Here is a 19,446-nt window from a genome sequence, read left to right on the forward strand (position 1 = left end):
ACCATGTAAAATCAGACTTATAATACCGTAGTTCTTGGAAATATAGATTTATCAATATGTGAGGAATATTCTGTATCGCAGTGTGTTGTAGCATAGATAGACCAATGGTTCTCAACCTTTTCAGGCTGCAACCCCCCAAAATAATCTTATTCGAACTGGGGACCCCCCACCCTGACTAGCACTTGGAATGTAGTAGAGTTGAGGCGTTCAATTTAGTTTGACTCGGTTCTACAGATACTGTACATATTGTTAAAATAGCCGATCTACAAGCTCACAGTGAGGCATCGTGATCTTGTAGATCTGCTATTTTCACAATTCTTCCTCTTTCTTATATTATTTGACAATTTGGCCAATGTTTGACCAGTTTTCATTGTATAGTTTGTTGATTACTTATGATGCAGTAATGGTCTTTTTCTTTTCTTTCTTTCTTTCTTTTTTTTAGGTATTAAAAAGGTCTTAAAAGTCCTTAGATTGTCACTTCACTGTCATCTGAGGACCCCCCCAAATAAAATAAAAAATCATGTGGGGACCCCCCTGGGGGTCCCGACCCACAGGTTGAGAACCACTGGAGAGACTGTAAGTGTCGTTGTAGTAGTCATGCGACGGGTGGCGCTGTTTGCATTTGTCAAGAAGACGAGTAATAAAACAGGAGAAGAAGAGCTCCTCCTCAGTCCGGAACCGGAAGCTACTTATTGCGAGCACGCGCTGCGCTCGGCCTTTCCAACGGGACATCGGTCTAGCAACATGGTGAGAGGACCAAAGCTCGTCCGAAAATCCTTAAAAATGTCTCGTTTATCTGTCAGCCAGCGTCCAGAACCAACTATATTCCCCTGCATAAACACCTTAGACACGTATTGATGTGTGTACCGAGTAACATTAGCACGTACATTACGTTAAAACTTGTTATATTGTTTGTCGTCGCTCTAAACACAACACTGTCCGCTAGCATCGTATGCTAACATGCTCGCTGACGTCGGGAGCTGTAAAATGGGGCTCGTCGCAAAATTGCTTCTTTTGACATTCTTACTAATATAACCAGGATAACGTGGAACTAAACACTATTCTATCCTGCGTATGGTGGACATCGTGTAGGATGAAGTGAAAAACGTTGCGGCCTAGCGTCAATGCGTCTAGTTGATGGAGCGTAAAGCCTTTTCCTTAGTACTATGGCGTCAGTTTGTCGATTACTATTTTAAATTTAAACTGTTCAATGGTGGAGTTTTTTTTACACCACGTTACAATTCTTCACATTTAGATTATACTTTTTGGCAAGTGACACATCAATGTCTTAAGGATTGAGAGGTCAGTTTTAGTGCTTCACCGATTAGTTAAGTTAACTCGGTATGAAAAGCTGTGTTAACACACTTTCCACTCGTGGCAGATGGAAAATTGTGCCACATTTCTTGGTTCATGGCATCTAAGGTCGAAGATGATATTTGTTGAGCTGATGTTTTGCTGATGCATTTTTCAACTGCTTACCAAAAGACTGAGACTTGAGATTGCCTTGAATGTCCCTAATAGTGTTTTTTTGGTAAACATTTAATTTAATTTAACAATGCCCAGAGGTTTTGAAGCGATATAAACGTCAAGGGCGCTGTCTCAACATTTAATTTAAAATGTACAATGTTTTTTAGGCTAAGATCAAGGCGAGAGATCTGAGAGGCAAGAAGAAGGAAGAGCTGTTGAAACAGCTGGACGACTTGAAGAATGAGTTGTCCCAGCTTCGTGTGGCCAAAGTGACCGGCGGAGCTGCTTCCAAGCTCTCTAAGATGTGAGTATATATTGCCTGTATCAATGAAGATGGTGCTTTGCTGGTAAATTGCCAAACATACTCTGTCAATTGATCTCAACTTTTCCTCATTGGTGCATGGCGTGTATGGTCAAAGATGATATTTGTTGAGCTGATGTTTTGCTGATGCATTTTCAACAACTGCTTACCAAAAGACTGAGACATGACAGGCCTGCATTTTTAACTATGGCAAGAAAATGACATTTACACAAATTTCAGTAAATTGTTGCATAACACATTATCATTGTTTAGTTAACATCACTATCTGACGTTCATAGGTATGTTCAAGACAAAAATGAATTATGTAAAAACTGCAAGACGCAAAAGCTGAAAAAAAAATACTTAGGCAATGTCCAACTTTTATTTATTTTTATATCTGCATAAGGATTTAAAAATGTAGGGCCTATACAACACATGAGTTTCTCTTCTGTCAAGGAGTACTTTGTTTGAGCTTGTGTTGGTAATAAAACTTTTGAACTAGCTCAACTTAGAGCTATAGCAAGTGCAGCAACAGATTTGTTTTCAGACATGTTGCTTGCAGAAAAGACAACATATAGCACAACAGTATTATGCTATGATTGTTTTTCATACCGCTTTTCTTTTATCAGGTAATTTGGCAACCACATATTGGAGTGAAAATCTGCCAACTTATATTGGTGGCCAATAATTATGATGGGAAATAATAGGAGATGGAATTGGTGATTGTCAAACAGTGGTCCAAACATTTTTTATTTTGGTAGAATGAATCACGTACAGTTGTGATGTAAGATTCTCAGCCACTACCAGTTTACATCATATTGCAATTTGAACAGAAAGTTCAAATTTGAGGTAGCTGAGCTAGATGTCATTTTTTATGTTTTGTTTAAAATTAGGAATAACAATCTGTACGGTCAATTGGACAAGAATTACAATGGTACATAAACGACAAAATCCACAAAGTGGTGTGTTTACAAGAATGATGACACACTGGTCAAGTTCTTGAAAATGTGGATATAAATGTCACGTAACCTAATGTTAATGAAACCTTCCTCTTCCTCCCCAGCTGCGTTGTCCGCAAATCTATTGCCCGGGTCCTGACTGTCATCAACCAGACACAGAAAGAGAACCTCAGGAAGTTCTACAAGGTGAGACTGGTGGTTAACCATATTCACATGGAATCATGGCAAAATGGTCAATGTGTGACTATGTGGCCCATACTAGTATCAGCCAGGAGAACACACTTGACTTGTGTTGTGATCACACAGCTACCACGTATAGCAGATGGAGCATAGTGTCCCTTTAAACCCCTTTTTTCCTCTTCACTGGTGCATGGCGCCTTTGGTCAAAGATGATATTTGTTGAGCTGATGTTTTGCTGATGCATTTTCAACAACTGCTTACCAAAAGACTGAGACTTGAGATTGCCTGCATGTCCTTGATGGTGGGTTTGTGTTAATATTTAACAAATTATGCCTAGGGGACTAAATGGAACAAAATGGCTTAAAAGAAATTGTCACATTTTTGATCGCTGTGTGCATAACATGTTCTGTTGCAACTCCTTTGGTGATAAAACAAGAAATTTTGCTATTCTCCTGGTTTGACAACCTCTTAACACATTCATCTGCAAATTTGCAGAGTAATATTATTAACCTAGTCCTTTGATCTAATTAGTGTCCCTGATGTTAAAGGTAGGGTAAGTGATTTGCAATTATTCAAATAATTGCGAAATGGGTCTATGTTCTGATAGTGCTCGTTACTATAGAGTGTCCTGTCCATATAAGGAGTCCCCATGTCTCTCCAGCTCTTTATAAAACAGAAAATGCATTTTCGTTTCAGTTTCATTTCCAATTTTATGCAATCAGGATAGAGAACTCAATCAGGATATAGATTAAACAAGTGAAATTGGAAGTGATGACACTAAGGAATGAGCAGGAAAAATTTGAACTGGAACACTATAAAAATTAAGCTTAAAAATGGGTACTTTCTCCTGATTGGCTGAGATTTTGACACCTACCAGAAAATGTATTTTCTGTTTATTAAAGAGCTGGAGAGACTCCTGTTACTGAAAAAACACTCTATAGCAATGATTATTATCAGAATATAGTGCTTTAACCTTTTAACAAAATTATTTTTGTTTTAACCCAAAAATATCATTTACCCTACCTTTAAATACTTGGATTACCTTTTTCCTTCATATTTGGCATTGACATAAATTGCCACCTCTTTCAGGGCAAGAAGTACAAGCCCCTGGACCTGAGGCCCAAGAAGACCAGAGCTATCCGCCGCCAGCTCACCAAGCACGAGTCCAGCCTCAAAACCAGGAAACAGCAGAAGAAGGACCTCCTGTACTCTATGCGCAAATTCGCAGTCAAAGCTTAAAATGCTTAAATATTCTGTATTGTCATGGTTAACCATTGTCATGGTTAAAAGTTTTTGGTTTATAAAAGTTTAATAAAACCATTAAAAAAATAAGTTTGGAGTTTATTAACCATTACAATATTCACTAGCAGACATGCAAAAGTGTCACTTTTCAGCTACAGTCACCTTTTTGAACCCAAATAGGGCAATTGTGTGACACCTGACCCGAAAGAAAACATGTCACCTTTTTCACCTCGGGGCTGTTTGCATGCCTGCACTAGTCTGGATAGTAATGGCTGAAATGTCTGTCCTTATTACATATGCTCTATTTTTGCCATAGCATTCAGTTAATGGCAATGGTTTAATTTGGTTTATGAAATGTATTATTTAAATTGGAATATTCTGTCAGCAAGATTCTTTTTCTAACTTAGTGCTAATCTCCATTGCGCAACGTCTATTGAACTATGCACTGTAATACTCCAGTGTGACCATATTTTACTTACACATGGTGTCTTTTTGGTTGTTACAGGGAAATAAGAAGAGAAACATGTTTGAGGATTAATGCTTTGTTGAAGGAAAAGGAACACATCTTACAATGTTATACATTGATGTAATGTACTGAGCACAAGCTACAGTAGGCCTATATAAATTCAGTCCATACATTCTAGGCATAATAACGTGGAACATCACAATTGGTATGACTAAACCACAAGTGTAGAGTAACTTCCACTATTCTGTGCCAACTCATAATTAGAAATTGCAGATGTGTTGTAATAGCACAAGGGGGTGCCATAGAGCTACATTTGGATGCATAAAAGCCAAATGGAGGATCCAGTATAAATGTTTTGTCCAACAAAGAACCTAGATGTACTCTACTAAGCCACCTGTTTTGTTTGGAGATATTTTCAAAAGTGTTGAGTATTTCAGGGTGGTCATTGTTGTAAAACATTTTATGGAACTACCTCCCACCTTTGCGTTATCCGTGTATTATTCAGAGAACATTAGGTCAAGAGGCTGCAGTGAAAGCCATGAAAATAAGGTTTTATTTAAGCGTTCTCTACAAGTGAATAAGGACACTAATGTTATTAAAACACAATATTGATGACTAATAGTGTTCACCTTTTGTGCAAGGGGACAGTATACAATGGACACTAGTACTACAAAACAAAAATTACGCCCAATATATCTACTGTTGGTCAGAAACCACTATGTCCAAAATAATTATTACAAAAACAAATGTTTTAGAACATCAAAGTTGGCATGGTGACTTTATACCTTGTCAGATACTTGAATGTGTCCTTATATACATCACTTTACCCAAAGAGTTAGGAGGTTTTTGACCATTAATGTGGAGATAGTTGTTTTGTCCATCATTGATTAGAATGAGAAGTCAGACGAGGAAAAAAACAACGTTGGAGTTAGGTGGTTTGAATGACAGTTTGAGGATCCAATGGAGTTAGGAGGTTTAGTCAGAAGAACTTTTTAATACTTTTCAATGGTTCACTATTTGTAAAACCCACGCACAGACAAATGGTGTTCAATAGCACTGATTTGTTAAAAAAAAGTTGAAAAATGGAGATAGTCATGTGTACCTTTGATGCTCTGTCACTTCATGCATCATATCATACAGTATGCAGCTGTACTGTAAGTGTTTCTCACATTTACTTACAATGATCCACTGCTGCACCCTGCCCGTGCTTTGTTTTCCATGGCATGCATTAGTATTTTTTCAAACTCTCCTGCTTCCTATCAGCATTCTCTGCACCATTAGCAATGTTATTCCAATTGTCTGAAGGGATCTGGATAATTACAGATGAAGTGAACACAATGGCCATCTGTTTATGATTGTTTGTGTGTGTCAGAAGTACCTCTTTGGGATAACATACTGGACCAGGTTGATTGCCCAGAGCCATGTCTGTGATATGTGTGTTTACATGCTTTATCATTAGGGTGCCCTATATCCTCTTCCACTCAAAGAGACCAATGCAAATATTTGCCTTTTCTAAAAATGGACATAAGATCACAATATCCTCTTAGCCTCTGGGCACTTGCTCGGATCTGGGCTGGAGGGAGTGAAGCGCAGGTCTTTTATGTTGGGATCTGCATTCGTTTAACCACTTAAGCCCTATATACTTTTGAGAAATTGTGAAAATAGCCAATCTATAGGTTCATACTGTACATTCTGTTATTTTTGCTATTTTCTAAACATTTAGATTTTTTGGGGGGGGTAATTGACACATTTAATGACGTGCCCAAAATAGGAACGGCAGGTTGGAAGAGGTTAACATCTCTTGTCAATAAGGACGTAGTTAGGCATTGAACTGATGCAGTTCTCCAGACTACAAGAAGCCTATGAGGGAGCAGGTAATGCATTCCATCTCTCACTTTATGAACACTAGTCACGTGGACATTGTTGAACATCCATTTGCTGCTGGGAATCAAACTGACCACTCAGTCAGAGGCCAGTTTCTGTAGACGTTAGGCCACACCCTACAACTGACCTCTCTAGAGGTCACAGCTGTCCAACTATGAGGTAAGGTATCGTATCACCCTAAGATACACCAATCACTGCTAAGGTATCAAATATAAGCAGCACGATTGGGTCTTAATACTCGTTCTTGTGTTCAAGTGGCCCTGTAGCACATATTTAGTCTTAATCTCCTGTGGTCCATGGGGTCCCCACAGTAGGGTTTTGGTAGTTTTTATTATGGGGAGCCTTTCCAGGCCGTCCATGTGGGACCCATGTTTCTTAACAGATGTAGGGGGCCTCCTTTTCTGGACAGCTGCAGGCACTAGCAGGAGAGGGTTGCATTTCCTCCTCTTTTCCCCGGCCTGCCCATGCGGAGGCTGTTTAGGGGCGCAGGGGCCAACTCTGTTATCCATGATCTGCCCTGAGCTGTGGTTTTCACTACAGGTCACAGAGCTGACATTCCCTGCAGAGCCCTGTTGCATGATGTCACCGTCATCATCAGAGGGTTCCTGTAACCTGGAGGGGGACATGGGCTCCTGCTTTCGTTCAGGTTTAGTGTGGTCGTCCTGCTGACTTGTGTAATTCGAAGAGGGGTCCCGAAACACAGAGCCCTCCAGGATGCTTTGTTTCGTGTTTACCTCGGTGGTCTCCAGAAGGCTGGAACCCTCCTCCTCCGCAGGCCTGTGTCAAAGACATAGTACATCTGCACGTTATAAATGGACAAAGAGACCAGGATTGGCGTCTCAACACCGAAATGAACTGCTTGACGTTCCACAGGATGTTTTTTCACAAAACACGCTGTAATTGGATCACCACTGCCTGTTTTGTTCCAGAAAATGATTCCGGGGGAATAACAGATCGTACCAAGATGCTGTGGGCATATTTCTACATGTGGTGTTGGACTTTGTAAATGCTTCAGACAATGTTTTCATCTCCCCCCAGGCCCCCACCCAACCAATGACATCACTTATGAGACCTGGCTTCAGAGTTCAGATACGATTTCTGGAAGTAGGGCAAAACCAAAGATATTATCGAAAGAACATCCCATGACAGCAATGCAGATGGCTAAATGTTATACCTGCTACACCCATAACACCAAGAAATGAAATAATACCTCGTATCCCCTCTCTCGATATCCTGTTCCTCATCCTGAACGGATGACGACGGCAGATAGAGATGTAGTTTTGAAATTTTAGAAAAACATCTTCCCTCTCCAGCATCCTGCTGTACATCATAACTGTCGTCGTCCCCTGACAAGAAATGTGTTTGAGAGTCAGTCAGGCTGAAGGAAGTGGTTTTCAAAGTGTCTACAGCCACTCGGAACTCACAGTGCAGATGTTATCCGCAGTTCGCCAATCTTCCAAAATGCAACATCTTGAAAATTAGCAGGGTCAGTGTGTGATACATTGAGCATGACCACATCAGAGCCAGAATTATGACTGTGTCCCTTATCGTCAGAGGATTTCCAAATGCAATTACTGAAACTGCAGCACAAACAAACACTACCTACTCATAACACAGTAAGAGACAGAGAGAGAGAGAGGGAGAGAGACACAGATAATTACATTCATACGAATGGGCAATAACATTTGTTTTTTGTTTTTATGAGCCACCACAAACAGTTCCAGCTGTTTTTGCCCACAGACAGAGAAGAAAATTAATGCATCTGTGTTGTTAAGAGGATACATTTATGGGGATTGGCAGTCAAATTGGAGCTGGTGTGCACGCATGTGCGCTCATGTATGCGTGTGTGTGTGTGAGTATCGTAACTGAGTGCATGTGTGCATGTGCATGTAGTTTCAGCATTGGCTCCTGGGAGAAGCCTTGATCAAAACTGGCTTTTAAGTGGTTACCACTGTGAGTAAACAGTTTGTCCCCAATGAGTAGCTACACATTAGCACCAGATGCTTAGGTGTACTTAGGTTAGGCTGTGATTTGATTTGTTATACCTTGAAGTTGATATGACATCCACGTTTTTTCTTCTGATTAATGAGTAAATTAGTGAGTAATTGTAATTGAGTATGAAATGATTAATCAGTGAACAGTGTGATATCAGGGTGGGTCCCTCACCTTGTGTCCACATTGATTCTCCTCCTGTCCAGGCAGTGGAGTGTCTGATCACACCCCTTAAAATAGGCCCTGGTCCCCTTCTGTTCTCCAGCCTTCCCTGAGCACTGTTCACATGCCTGCCTGCTTCTCTGTTCACACTGCTCTGAATCAGCGCATTTGGTGGCAGCCTGGCACCGATGGGCCTCCGTTGCAGGACACAGCTGGACCCTTGCACTGCACAGTAAGATCCTTATGGTTAATTTAACTCTGAGAGTGTACAAATGTAAACAAATGGAGCCGTAAGGGTCCATACACTCTGAGGGTCCATAAACTCTGAGTTTCAAATGGGTAAATTAGATTTTAAATAGATTTACTTGGAAGGCGAGATTAAAGGCAGTACTACTACTACCACAGCTACTATCGCTGCTACTACTGTGTTAGTACTGAACTGCTCAATGGAACTCCTGTCGTTGTAATCAGTATTAATGTCATTTAAATGAGTTGACATAACATGACGTTTTTTGGTTGCTTTTATCTAAAGCGGCCCACAGTAACCAAAGTGCCCAGCCTATAGTACCATGAGTGCATGGAAATTTCTGTCATGGCCATGCAGGCCTCAGTCGGAGTCACGCACCAATGCCTGGCATTGTTAGTGCTATGATTTATGCTGCCCCACTGAGCTCCATGAGACCTGAATCCATTATTAGATGAAGATAATGGTGTTAAATGATGTAATGTGAATTGAGAAAGTGATTAAAAAGAGCGACAGTGGAGAGAGTTAATCACCATTAAGTCCAATGGGTTTGTGTGAGTGTAAAAGGTGCTCTGGGGTTTTTAAGTAGGAGGTGCGTCTCTCGGTAAAGGATACAGGTCTTGCCATGAACCCTGGGTAGTCTCTGTTTATTGGGAAGGGCTCGTACTGAAACAGCCTCCTCTGGTGACCGTGGAGAAACATGCTTTGGTGTCTCTGGAGGAAATCCAGCTTGTGTACGTCAGTGTTTCACTGTGTCTGTGTGACTCTGGAGAGAGAATATGCAAAAGTTTAGCAGAGTGTGTCTCACACATGCATGATGCACGCACACAAACGTAGACAAATATTTTGTTTGTTGGAACAATTGGGAAAAGATTGAAACCATACCATAGCGTTTTGTCATTGGTACGTCAAAATGTATCAAAGATCCTCAGATGTTTAATTACTAACAGATCATTAATCAGAAGAGAACAAATGCATTCTTTATCATGTTTATGAGAATTTGGTGTTATGAAATGATTTGAACGTGGTCGCATTCAATGTAAAATCAGATACAACAAATAGTATTGGATCCAACATTAAAAAACACTCTAATAAAATACCCAACCCTATTTATTTGACTGCTCTAAATTGAGTCATAATTTCCATTAGATTCAATATATTACAGATGTTTAACATGGCTTAAAGCCATTACGGGATACAAAAAATAAATAAACCTCGCTGCCACATGGTTGAGCTATCATCACTGCAGAAAGAGAATAGAATGTCACCATTTGTTTGGCCCAACCTTGCGTCAGCTAAGCTTGCAGCTTGTTGTAACCCTATTGCAAAAAGTGTATGAACATGCGCAAGACTGCAGATAGCCCACCCCAGCGCACATATGTTGGTTTTTACAAACATTGCATGATTGCATCCATATCCCCTTACCGTAGCGCTAACCTTAACCCCAGTCCTGCTCCTATGAAACATAAGTAAAATGTAATTGGGAACACCAAATGTGCCCCCAATTTGAACTGACCCGAATCAAGCTGGTTTTATATGTTCATCATTTGTTCCCATGTGTCTGGTATAGCTCAGTCGGTAGAGCCCTTGCCTTTAGACCACAGGGTCATGGGTTTTATCCCGGCCGCCGCCAACTCAGTGTATGAGTAGCATGGCTTGGGTGTGGCAAGGCGTTCTATGAGTAGTGGGAGCTGATGGTAGGTGTTGCGCTCCACCTCAGCAATCCATCTCCCAGGATCTAGCACGTTGAAACGGGGGTAGATAATAAGCCTCTCCGACCTACTTACGCTGTCCCTTTAATTAAAAAGACGTGTCTGATGAAATCATACAGTAGATCTATGCACTAAATGAGGAGCTGAAGTGGGTTTGTCCTTTTGTAAGGGGCACAGACCTTTCTGGAAGCAAGCTACAGGACACGTCCAACCAACTGGTAAGATATGCAGCCTTAGCATGTAGAAAATATGACGCAAGTAAATGGAATGGGTCAGTAACATCCTATTGTAAGTGGACTGCAAAGATGGATGGCATCTTACGACTATAATCTTCCCTGCAGTCTGCATCGGTCTCAGGACTAGTTGCACAGAGTACCAAACCAAGCTGTTATGCCTTATCGGGATATGGCTTTCAACTTGAATGAAGTCATGGGAATTTGGTAAAATATAATGGGAAAGTTCTGAAAATTCATTGGTAAAATGTGTGGGAACACTGTACTCTTTTAATATCAAAGAGCTATGACCTTTTTAAATGGATATAAAAAATGGTCCATTAAATCTCCTGATAATTATATGAAACTAGACAATGCAAGTAGGGAATGCAAACCCCGCACCCGGTTATTCAATACCCGTTGTACCCATTGTCAATTGTACCAATGGAGATATCTGTATCTGTCTGTGTCCCTTTTATGCCCATATATGGAGTTCTGTGTAAGCCATGCCCAAATATGGAGTCAAGTCCAGTCTATGATGTGAGTACTCTGACGTCATGTTGATGACATCAGGGTACTCCATATATGGGGATTTGCGGATTTATCTATATTTTGGGACAACTGTGGATCCGACGGATTTCCCACTCGGTGCATCATTCACACACGCAGACATTTCACACATTTAGAGATGGATTAAATCAATATGTACATTCTGAACAAACACAACTTATGTCTTACTTCATAACCCCCTCACCCCCAAAAAAATCCAAGTGTATTAAAGCAGCACTTTTTTTAAATGAATAAAAATCTAATTTTGTCCAATCTGTAGGGTATGGTAATACAATATAACTTAAATACAACCAACCCAATTAAATTGGGTTGGTTGTATTTGGTCCCCCTGCTCTTCTATTGAGACATTTAGATTGTGTCAAAGGTCATGTCTCACCTAGACACAGTTTTGATCTGATGGACAAGATTCAATTTATCCCCTGAGCAAGCTGGTAGCTCTATTAGCTCAATGGTAAAAATGTCAGCACTTGCGTAGGACACCGGGTTCAAATCCGGGGTAGAAGAGGAAAGTTACATGCAGCTTTAATCAACGAATGTTATTATGTATAGTGCAGTATTATGTTGGCACTGTGCTGGCACCATTTGGCATACCTGTTCAAAACCTTGTTACAGCTGTATCACATTCAAACAAGGACCAACGCAGTGTTATGGTGATCATTTGAAAGAAAGGTTAAGACAACAAATAGGGGACAAGATAACATACTGTATATATGTGCCTGTATATAGTACATACTGTATAACATACAGTTATGTTGTGTGTTTTTTTTTCTCAGATTCAATTATAGGTCTGAGAAAGATGTTTGTGTACATGTGGCTGAGAGATGATAGACTGTACTGAGTTAAGTTTACACAGCATTGTTACTGATTAGGGGATGGCTGGCAGAGGATTTAAGAGCATTGTGCACTGTCATTGCTGTTATTACAGGTCTTGTGTGGTCTGAAGAATCTCATTCATATGTCAATATATACAGTATGGGTTACCTCAAGATTGTTGGTAGCCTACTGAATGTCTTTGCATTGTTTCTTCTGCTCCATGAACAACGCAAATTTGATTGTGATTCTTATTTTAGCAGATTAATCTCTATGTACTAAAAACAGTGTCACCTGTTACATATTCATTCCTAAGAGCTCAGATCCACAGGCTCCAAATAATCCCAGTTTTCTTTTAAATAGAAGGCATGCAGCTCTGGAATCGTTTCTGTGGCACCGGTGATATTTTGTTATAGTGCAATGGGAAAGAAGGATTATCGACAGCATTGTAAAAGAAACCATGTGTGCATGTTTCTCACAAGGCCTTGGGGACAATCTTTTAACGCGGCCTCTCAGCAGTTCCACCACAAAACAGTAAAGTAATCCAAACTTTTCTTACCTGCTCTCAATTAGATGTTCGAGGCTTTGACCAGCTCCCCCCCGGGGTACTGTATCACAGAGTTGAATGACAGGCTGTTTGGTAATGTTTCTGAACATAAATCCACACCCAAACATAATTTCGCTGGCTTCGCTGTTAGGCCATGTCTGGCTGTTGCCAAGGACCTATGATCTCAGTCTCGGGATTTGTTTGCGGTCGGTGAGGGGTAGGGGTGAAGTGTCAGCATTGTCATGGTTACACATAACTCAGCAGTTAGGTTTGTATGAGACACAGGCATTATAATGGTTGATATTTTAACAGGGCACATAATATAATCTGAAGTTGGCTTCACCGTCAGCAAGAACACATTTTATATACACATAATAATCTGAAATTGGCTTCACCCTCAGCAAGAACACTTCGGTCGGCTCTTTAAGTCAGCAAAAAACAAAGCGGTCTCTTGAAATCATGGTTGTCACCAGCCTGTGGTAATAAATTCTAAAAGTGACTGGGGATAACGATAACAGTTCATGCGTGAGAGTGAGGTTCGACATTGCTCCGTGGATTTGGGGGCCCCTCTGCTGTGATGCTTTTATCACCGCGACGTCGTACGTAATGTGCTTAAAGGGAGGACAGGTGGAGAAGGAATTCATATTATCTGGATTGCTTCTGTCTTCGCTCTCCTTTCCCTCCAGGTTGGACTGGTTCCAGCAAGGGGTTCGGTCGTGGCTCTCAGCAGCCAGTCTCTGTTTTCACTTTACACACCTGTCGCCATCATGGCTGTTTGACGGTTGCCAGGTGAACCGCCTGCTGTTGAACAGCACAGAACAGAAGCAGAGGCCTGAGTGAAACGTGCAAATCTATCGTGAGCAATGAGCATACTTTTTAAAGAGAAACTCTTTTTTCTTTTTACAAAGAGTTGCATTTTATTTATAACACAGATGAAAATAATTAATACAATGTGATCCATATGCCCCCCCCCCTGCATGCACAAATCAACACACACACACACACACACACACACACACACACACACACACACACACACACACACACACACACACACACACACACACACACACACACACACACACACACACACACACACACACACACACACACACACACACACACACACACACACACAGATTAAGATGAACAATTACTTTTTCCAGTAAGGTTGACAAACTGTTTATTTGCTATATCACTGGTTTAAAAAACAATATCATTAGTTTCTTTGTTTTGTTTCGGTGCCTTTTTTTACACAGAGTGTAAATCATTTACAAGAATTGCTCACAGCCATAAGCTTACACACTCCTCTACTGTTTGGAACATGAAACAGTTCCAGAAAGTGCTCAATGGTTATTGAAAAATGAATCCCCTGGGGTATACTTTTCCATGCAGATTTCCCGATAGCTGCTCCTCAAACAACTGACCATACAGTCTGAAGCTTACTTCTCTAACACATCGGCCACCACCTTTCTGACGATGTGTCACCCATGTCCAACATAAGTGTTAATATGTCCTCCATGGTGTCATAACCATCAGTGTTCATACGGATGAATACTCAATACATAGAGGTGAAACATTGTCACCAAAATGACGAAAACATATATTTGGAAAACACGACCCCAGTTTCTCTGGGTCTTGGACTAAAACATATCTGGCAAATGATCCCCCATCTCTCCACAGTCTGTTATCCTGATTGTGTATCCTCCCATTGTAAAAGTGACAACGAAATGGGCCTGCTGAGATCATAAGGAGAACATTTTTAAGTTAAAAACCTGGCTGCCTTTTTTTTTTGTTCCTGTCGCACATAGCTCCCCAAAGTACACTTGTGTGTCTTTGGATGACTTGTTCGCCAGCAGGCATCGTTCTCAGTTAATATAAGTGGAGCGTCATCAAAGCTGGCTTCTCCCTGGAGCTATGCAGAAAAGTAACACAAGTGTTCTCTGGCTTTGTGGCTAGTTCACAAAAATGTTATGAACATCCATTTTAGTGTTGGTGCAGCACGATTCAAGACTGCTTTATTTGTCATTTGTTTTCCATCTGCAAGCAGCTTTGGAAAAAAAAACTAAAATATGTTTGTCCTAGTTAAAGACAGCAAAAATTCATAAAATAATAAAAATAAATAGTGCAGAAAAATACTCTATCAATCCGAATAAATAAATCCAAAATAACTAGAATAATTCATGTCATAAAACAAGCATAACCAGATAAAAACTGTATGCAAACTGAATTAAATTAATCTATAGAGTTCATCTCATCTAATGCATAGGAATGCATACAGCACCTCCCAAGTTCATATACTATCTAGGAGGGAGGTAGTATATACTATCTAGATAGGGAGATAACTAAGGGAGTAACTCAATTACAAGAGAAAAAGAAGAGAAGAGTCTGCACAACAGCTTGCTACACTGCTCCACGTGCAAAACACAAATACTACGTCCAATGTTTTGCAGTAAATAAGGTGGAGCAGCAAGCTGTTGTGCAGACTTTTGTTTTCTTCTCTATTTTTGTGACCATAGTCAGTCCATCTGCATCTACACAATAATAAGTTACTCTGCAAATTCCTTGTCAAGTACGATTCCAGAGAGATGTTCATGAGGGGACGGACTCTGGTGATCTTGATTGTGACGTTCATTGAAGTGGACTCGTATTTTATTGGAAGTTGTCATCTTTCCTGTTAGTGCTGTTTATTATCAGGCTTTCTGGGCTATCCCTTCCACTCTCTGCTCCAATAACCCAATAATGTTGTGACCACAGGAATTGATTATGTCACTGAAATCCCAGCCCAATAAAAACTCAATTACCTCATCTGTAACACTTTGGCCCCCATTGTGTGAGCTCTCCCCAAATTCCCCCATATTGTGAGGAGTCCCCCTAATCATGAATGCACTGTAACGCGAGTTGACGCGTGTTAATGTGGAAATGTTTCATGGTCATTTGGAGGCCCACGGTCATGAACATCACACTAGCATCCTTGTCTTTGGGAACATCACTGTATTTTTCCAGAATACTTCATTGTTCATTCGTCTTGGTGTCCAAAAACTGGTGGTTCCCCTGCTCATGACATCATCAGTGGTTTCACTGGACTCAGCATTTTGGACCTGTTGTTCTTTTTTGTCGATTTGGTCTGTGTGTGTGTGTGTGTGTGTGTGTGTGTGTGTGTGTGTGTGTGTGTGTGTGTGTGTGTGTGTGTGTGTGTGTGTGCGTGTGCGCATGTATGAATGTTAGCATGTGTGAGTGTAAACACGTATGTTTGTGCATGCATGCATGTTTTGGTGTACGTGAATGTGTCTACATATAGGATTTAACCACATACATACATACATACAGTACATGTATACACGCAAAGTAAAATCCTCAGTGTTAATTTAACTCTGAGAGTGGGAAAATCAACCCAAATGGATCCGTAAGGGTCAGAGTGAAATGAAGCTTCACTGTCATTGAGTCCATACATCTACCCAGTTCTCTTGGGGCTCCAGTCTGCTGATGAGGTGTTTCATTACGTCTACTGTTAGTTCCATGGTGACTTCAGCTGCATGGGCGAGCGCTGCTGCTCACCTCTTTTTGGCTAGAGCCTGAAATAAGGACCCAGCCTTAGATCTGTAATCATTTGAGTGATGAAGTTACACCATTGGTCTGCCTGAGTGATGAAGTCACAGCATTGATCGGCCGGTGGGCAGACTAACCGATCACAGAGTGATTGTAGATCAAATAAAATAAATAAAAGAAATGTGTTTAGTGCTTAGCAGCTTCAAGCATCCCAAGATATGATTGGAAAGTACTGCTCTTGCAACTACCTTTATAACCTTTTTTTTTAACATTCTACTATATTCTACTTCAATACACTTTAATTGCCTCTACACTTTGGCCCCTAAATGTGAAAAAATATTTCTTAAGAAGCTATTAACATAAGGAAATACGAACATAAAAACAAACTCAATGGTATGTGGTGTGCATCATGCATGTTTGCTTGACTGAATCGTCTTTGTTGGTGGCATTACCACTAGTCCCTATAAAAAGCTGAAAAGTCACGGTTCTGTTCATAACGTTCTTGGTCTGTTGCCTCCAATAACAAACAGAGCTTTGTGACAGGCCTTTCTGTTATAAACTTCTTTTTGTTTGTTTAAATTATGTATTAAATCTACCAAAGCTGAATCCATTTGGGACAGTGGATTGACTTTTGCCTGAGTACAGACGACAGAATGTCTTTGATGGTGCATCAGTGGGGTTTTAATGAAGTTGAAATTTCTAGTCAACAAAATGCCACTACATTACATTACCCAGGATCTACAGTACGATCTACGATCGTAGATGTGTTGTAAATCTACGATCTACGACCTCACAATGCGGCACAATGCAAAACATTGTGAGGTCGCAGATTTGCTATTTTCAAAACATTATATATTGAAAGATTTTGACACATTTGGAATTATCTTGAGAACAATTTAACACAAATCATTTCTAATGGGGTTCCTGGCAGAAATTATTTTCAGATGGGGGTCCACGGCCAAATACATTTCATTTCAATTTGGGGGTCCTTGACATGAAAATGTTGGAGAAACACTGAGGCAGAAGCATAATCTGGTCTCAGTGAGGCTACGGTAGGGTTAAGTTTTGAGTTCAGGTTTATAATAGACTTTTGTGGATGGAAACTATAACAAATTCCAGGCTTTACAGAGAGTAACAGTACCTTTAGTGTGTTCATCCTCTTCTCTTCAGGCCACGAGGAGGCATAGTGATGAGAGAAAGTTAAGAAACATGGGTCAGACTGTAGGCCTACAGAAGAAAAAATGTCAGATCTGGGTCGCCAAACTGCAAGAAAACAAAAATTCTGGAAAATACATTTTGAGTGACACAAAAGTACGGTATAGGAAATTATATTTGTGAAAATGTATTTCCTGGATAAAAAAAAACATATTTTCAAATACATTTTATAAAATGTAACTGTCCACATTTATTTGTTCAAGCCATTATGTACAAACAAGAATAAGTGTACAACACATTTGCAAATTGTGTCATTAACACTGCTATGTAATAATAAATAAGTGATCACCAATAATTGTTAGTTAACCATAAACTATCCAGTGATGTAAAGACATTTTAGGCATTAAGCAGACACTTTTATCCAGAGTGACTTACAAAGTGCAAGATCAAAGTGAACTGCATGAGCCCTATAGTCAACAGGGTGTAAGCGGTGAGAAGTAAATAGAGTGCCAAGAAAACAAGTGAGTGCTACAAATTAACAAGGACAGCAGGTAGACATCAAACCTGCCATCTGTATAAATAACACTATCTAAATAACAAACTTGTAAACTAAATAACAAAAGCTATAGGATTAAGAGTATGGTTTGCTAACAGTCATCTTCTTGAGGTGAAGATTGTGACAAGCTCTCCGGGCCAAACATAGGAGGAGCGGTGATGGTGATTAATAGTATGGGAATGTAAAGAGGTCTTCTGCTCTCAAAGGGTAGGACTCGCCGCCCCCGTGCTGTGAGATGGATACGATTAAATCAGAGTGTGGAAGGAAAGACAGCCCAGAGCAGAGAGGATTGGAACAGGTGGGGATTTCCACAGGCTCTTGTAAAGATTTTTTAGGTTTAAGTGTAGTTGAGTTTTCATACATGCAGGCCAGGTGATACAACACACATTAAAAAAAAGGCACACAATGTGTACGCGGCACACTGTAAAATCTTCAGAGTTTATAACGCGGGTCCGTTTGGTTACATTAGTGCCCTCTCAAGAGTTACATTTTACAAAGAGGATTTTACCGTGTAGCAAGTCCCCACTGCGCTCATACAGGAAGCTGTATTTTATACTTATCGGAAACTGCACTTTGCAGATTTGTTTTTACACATGGTTGTCAAAATGTGAACGTTGTACTGTGTATATAGTCTATTTTGATGTGTTGCAATAGAAACGCTGTATTTCACAGTACACAGCATGTGGTGACATTCACAAAAAATAGCAAGAAAGAAAAAGAAAAGGGCACAGCTTTTGCACGTGTAGGACTGAGAAGCTCCACTGCTCTGAGAAAACAACCTTTGGCTTTGTCAAAGTCCCATGTCTTAATCCAATTTTTGGGTCTTTATTTATCTCTTATTCTAAGGTCAAATCTATTGGGAGATAAAGGGGCCATGATATCTGACCACATGCCAAGTACTGGTGCTTCAGACAGCAGTGGAATTTGTTTTGGACTGTAGTGCTGCTCTGAGAAACCACAAAGGAATCCAACATAAACAAATAAATGATCCCCCAGTAATCCCTTGGTGTGGCAATCTGGTCATCATACCAGAACGTACCACTTTATGGGCTCGAATATATCACTGTTATGAATGTATGCATGGCCGCATATGTGTACACAAATTCAAGACCACAACACACGCATGCATACTGTACACAAACACAAAGGAATTTAATTAAACTGAAATACATGAACATATCTCTCTCTCTCACACACACACACACACACACACACACACACACACACACACACACACACACACACACACACACACACACACACACACACACACACACACACACACACACACACACACACACACACACACACACACACACACACACACACACACACACACACACACACACAGTTGTTCATGGTCTTCTATCTGTAACTCCTGGGGTGTTAAAGCCATAATAACTGTTTCCTGTGTTTCAGCCAGGGGGAGAATAGATAC

General features: G+C 40.4%; 2 protein-coding genes across 2 annotated transcripts; one reads left to right on the forward strand and one right to left on the reverse strand.

Annotated features, from left to right (window-relative positions):
- The first annotated feature begins 684 nt into the window (after nt 1-684).
- On the forward strand, nt 685-4,239 carry rpl35 (ribosomal protein L35). The gene is made up of 4 exons (XM_080432907.1): nt 685-747; nt 1,635-1,771; nt 2,832-2,913; nt 3,997-4,239. Exons 1-4 carry the CDS (start codon nt 745-747, stop codon nt 4,144-4,146), a joined length of 372 nt encoding a protein of 123 aa, XP_080289033.1. The 5' UTR covers nt 685-744; the 3' UTR covers nt 4,147-4,239.
- A 1,322-nt stretch (nt 4,240-5,561) lies between these two features.
- Nucleotides 5,562-8,960, reverse strand: LOC308088330 (uncharacterized protein). The gene is made up of 3 exons (XM_080432739.1): nt 8,666-8,960; nt 7,710-7,845; nt 5,562-7,276 (listed from the first exon to the last, which is right to left on the reverse strand). Exons 1-3 carry the CDS (start codon nt 8,676-8,678, stop codon nt 6,697-6,699), a joined length of 729 nt encoding a protein of 242 aa, XP_080288865.1. The 5' UTR covers nt 8,679-8,960; the 3' UTR covers nt 5,562-6,696.
- Between the last annotated feature and the right edge of the window lie 10,486 nt (nt 8,961-19,446).

Source organism: Gymnoscopelus braueri, assembly GCF_963280865.1.
Source record: "Gymnoscopelus braueri genome assembly, chromosome: 7".
NCBI classification, from domain to species: Eukaryota; Metazoa; Chordata; class Actinopteri; order Myctophiformes; family Myctophidae; genus Gymnoscopelus; species Gymnoscopelus braueri.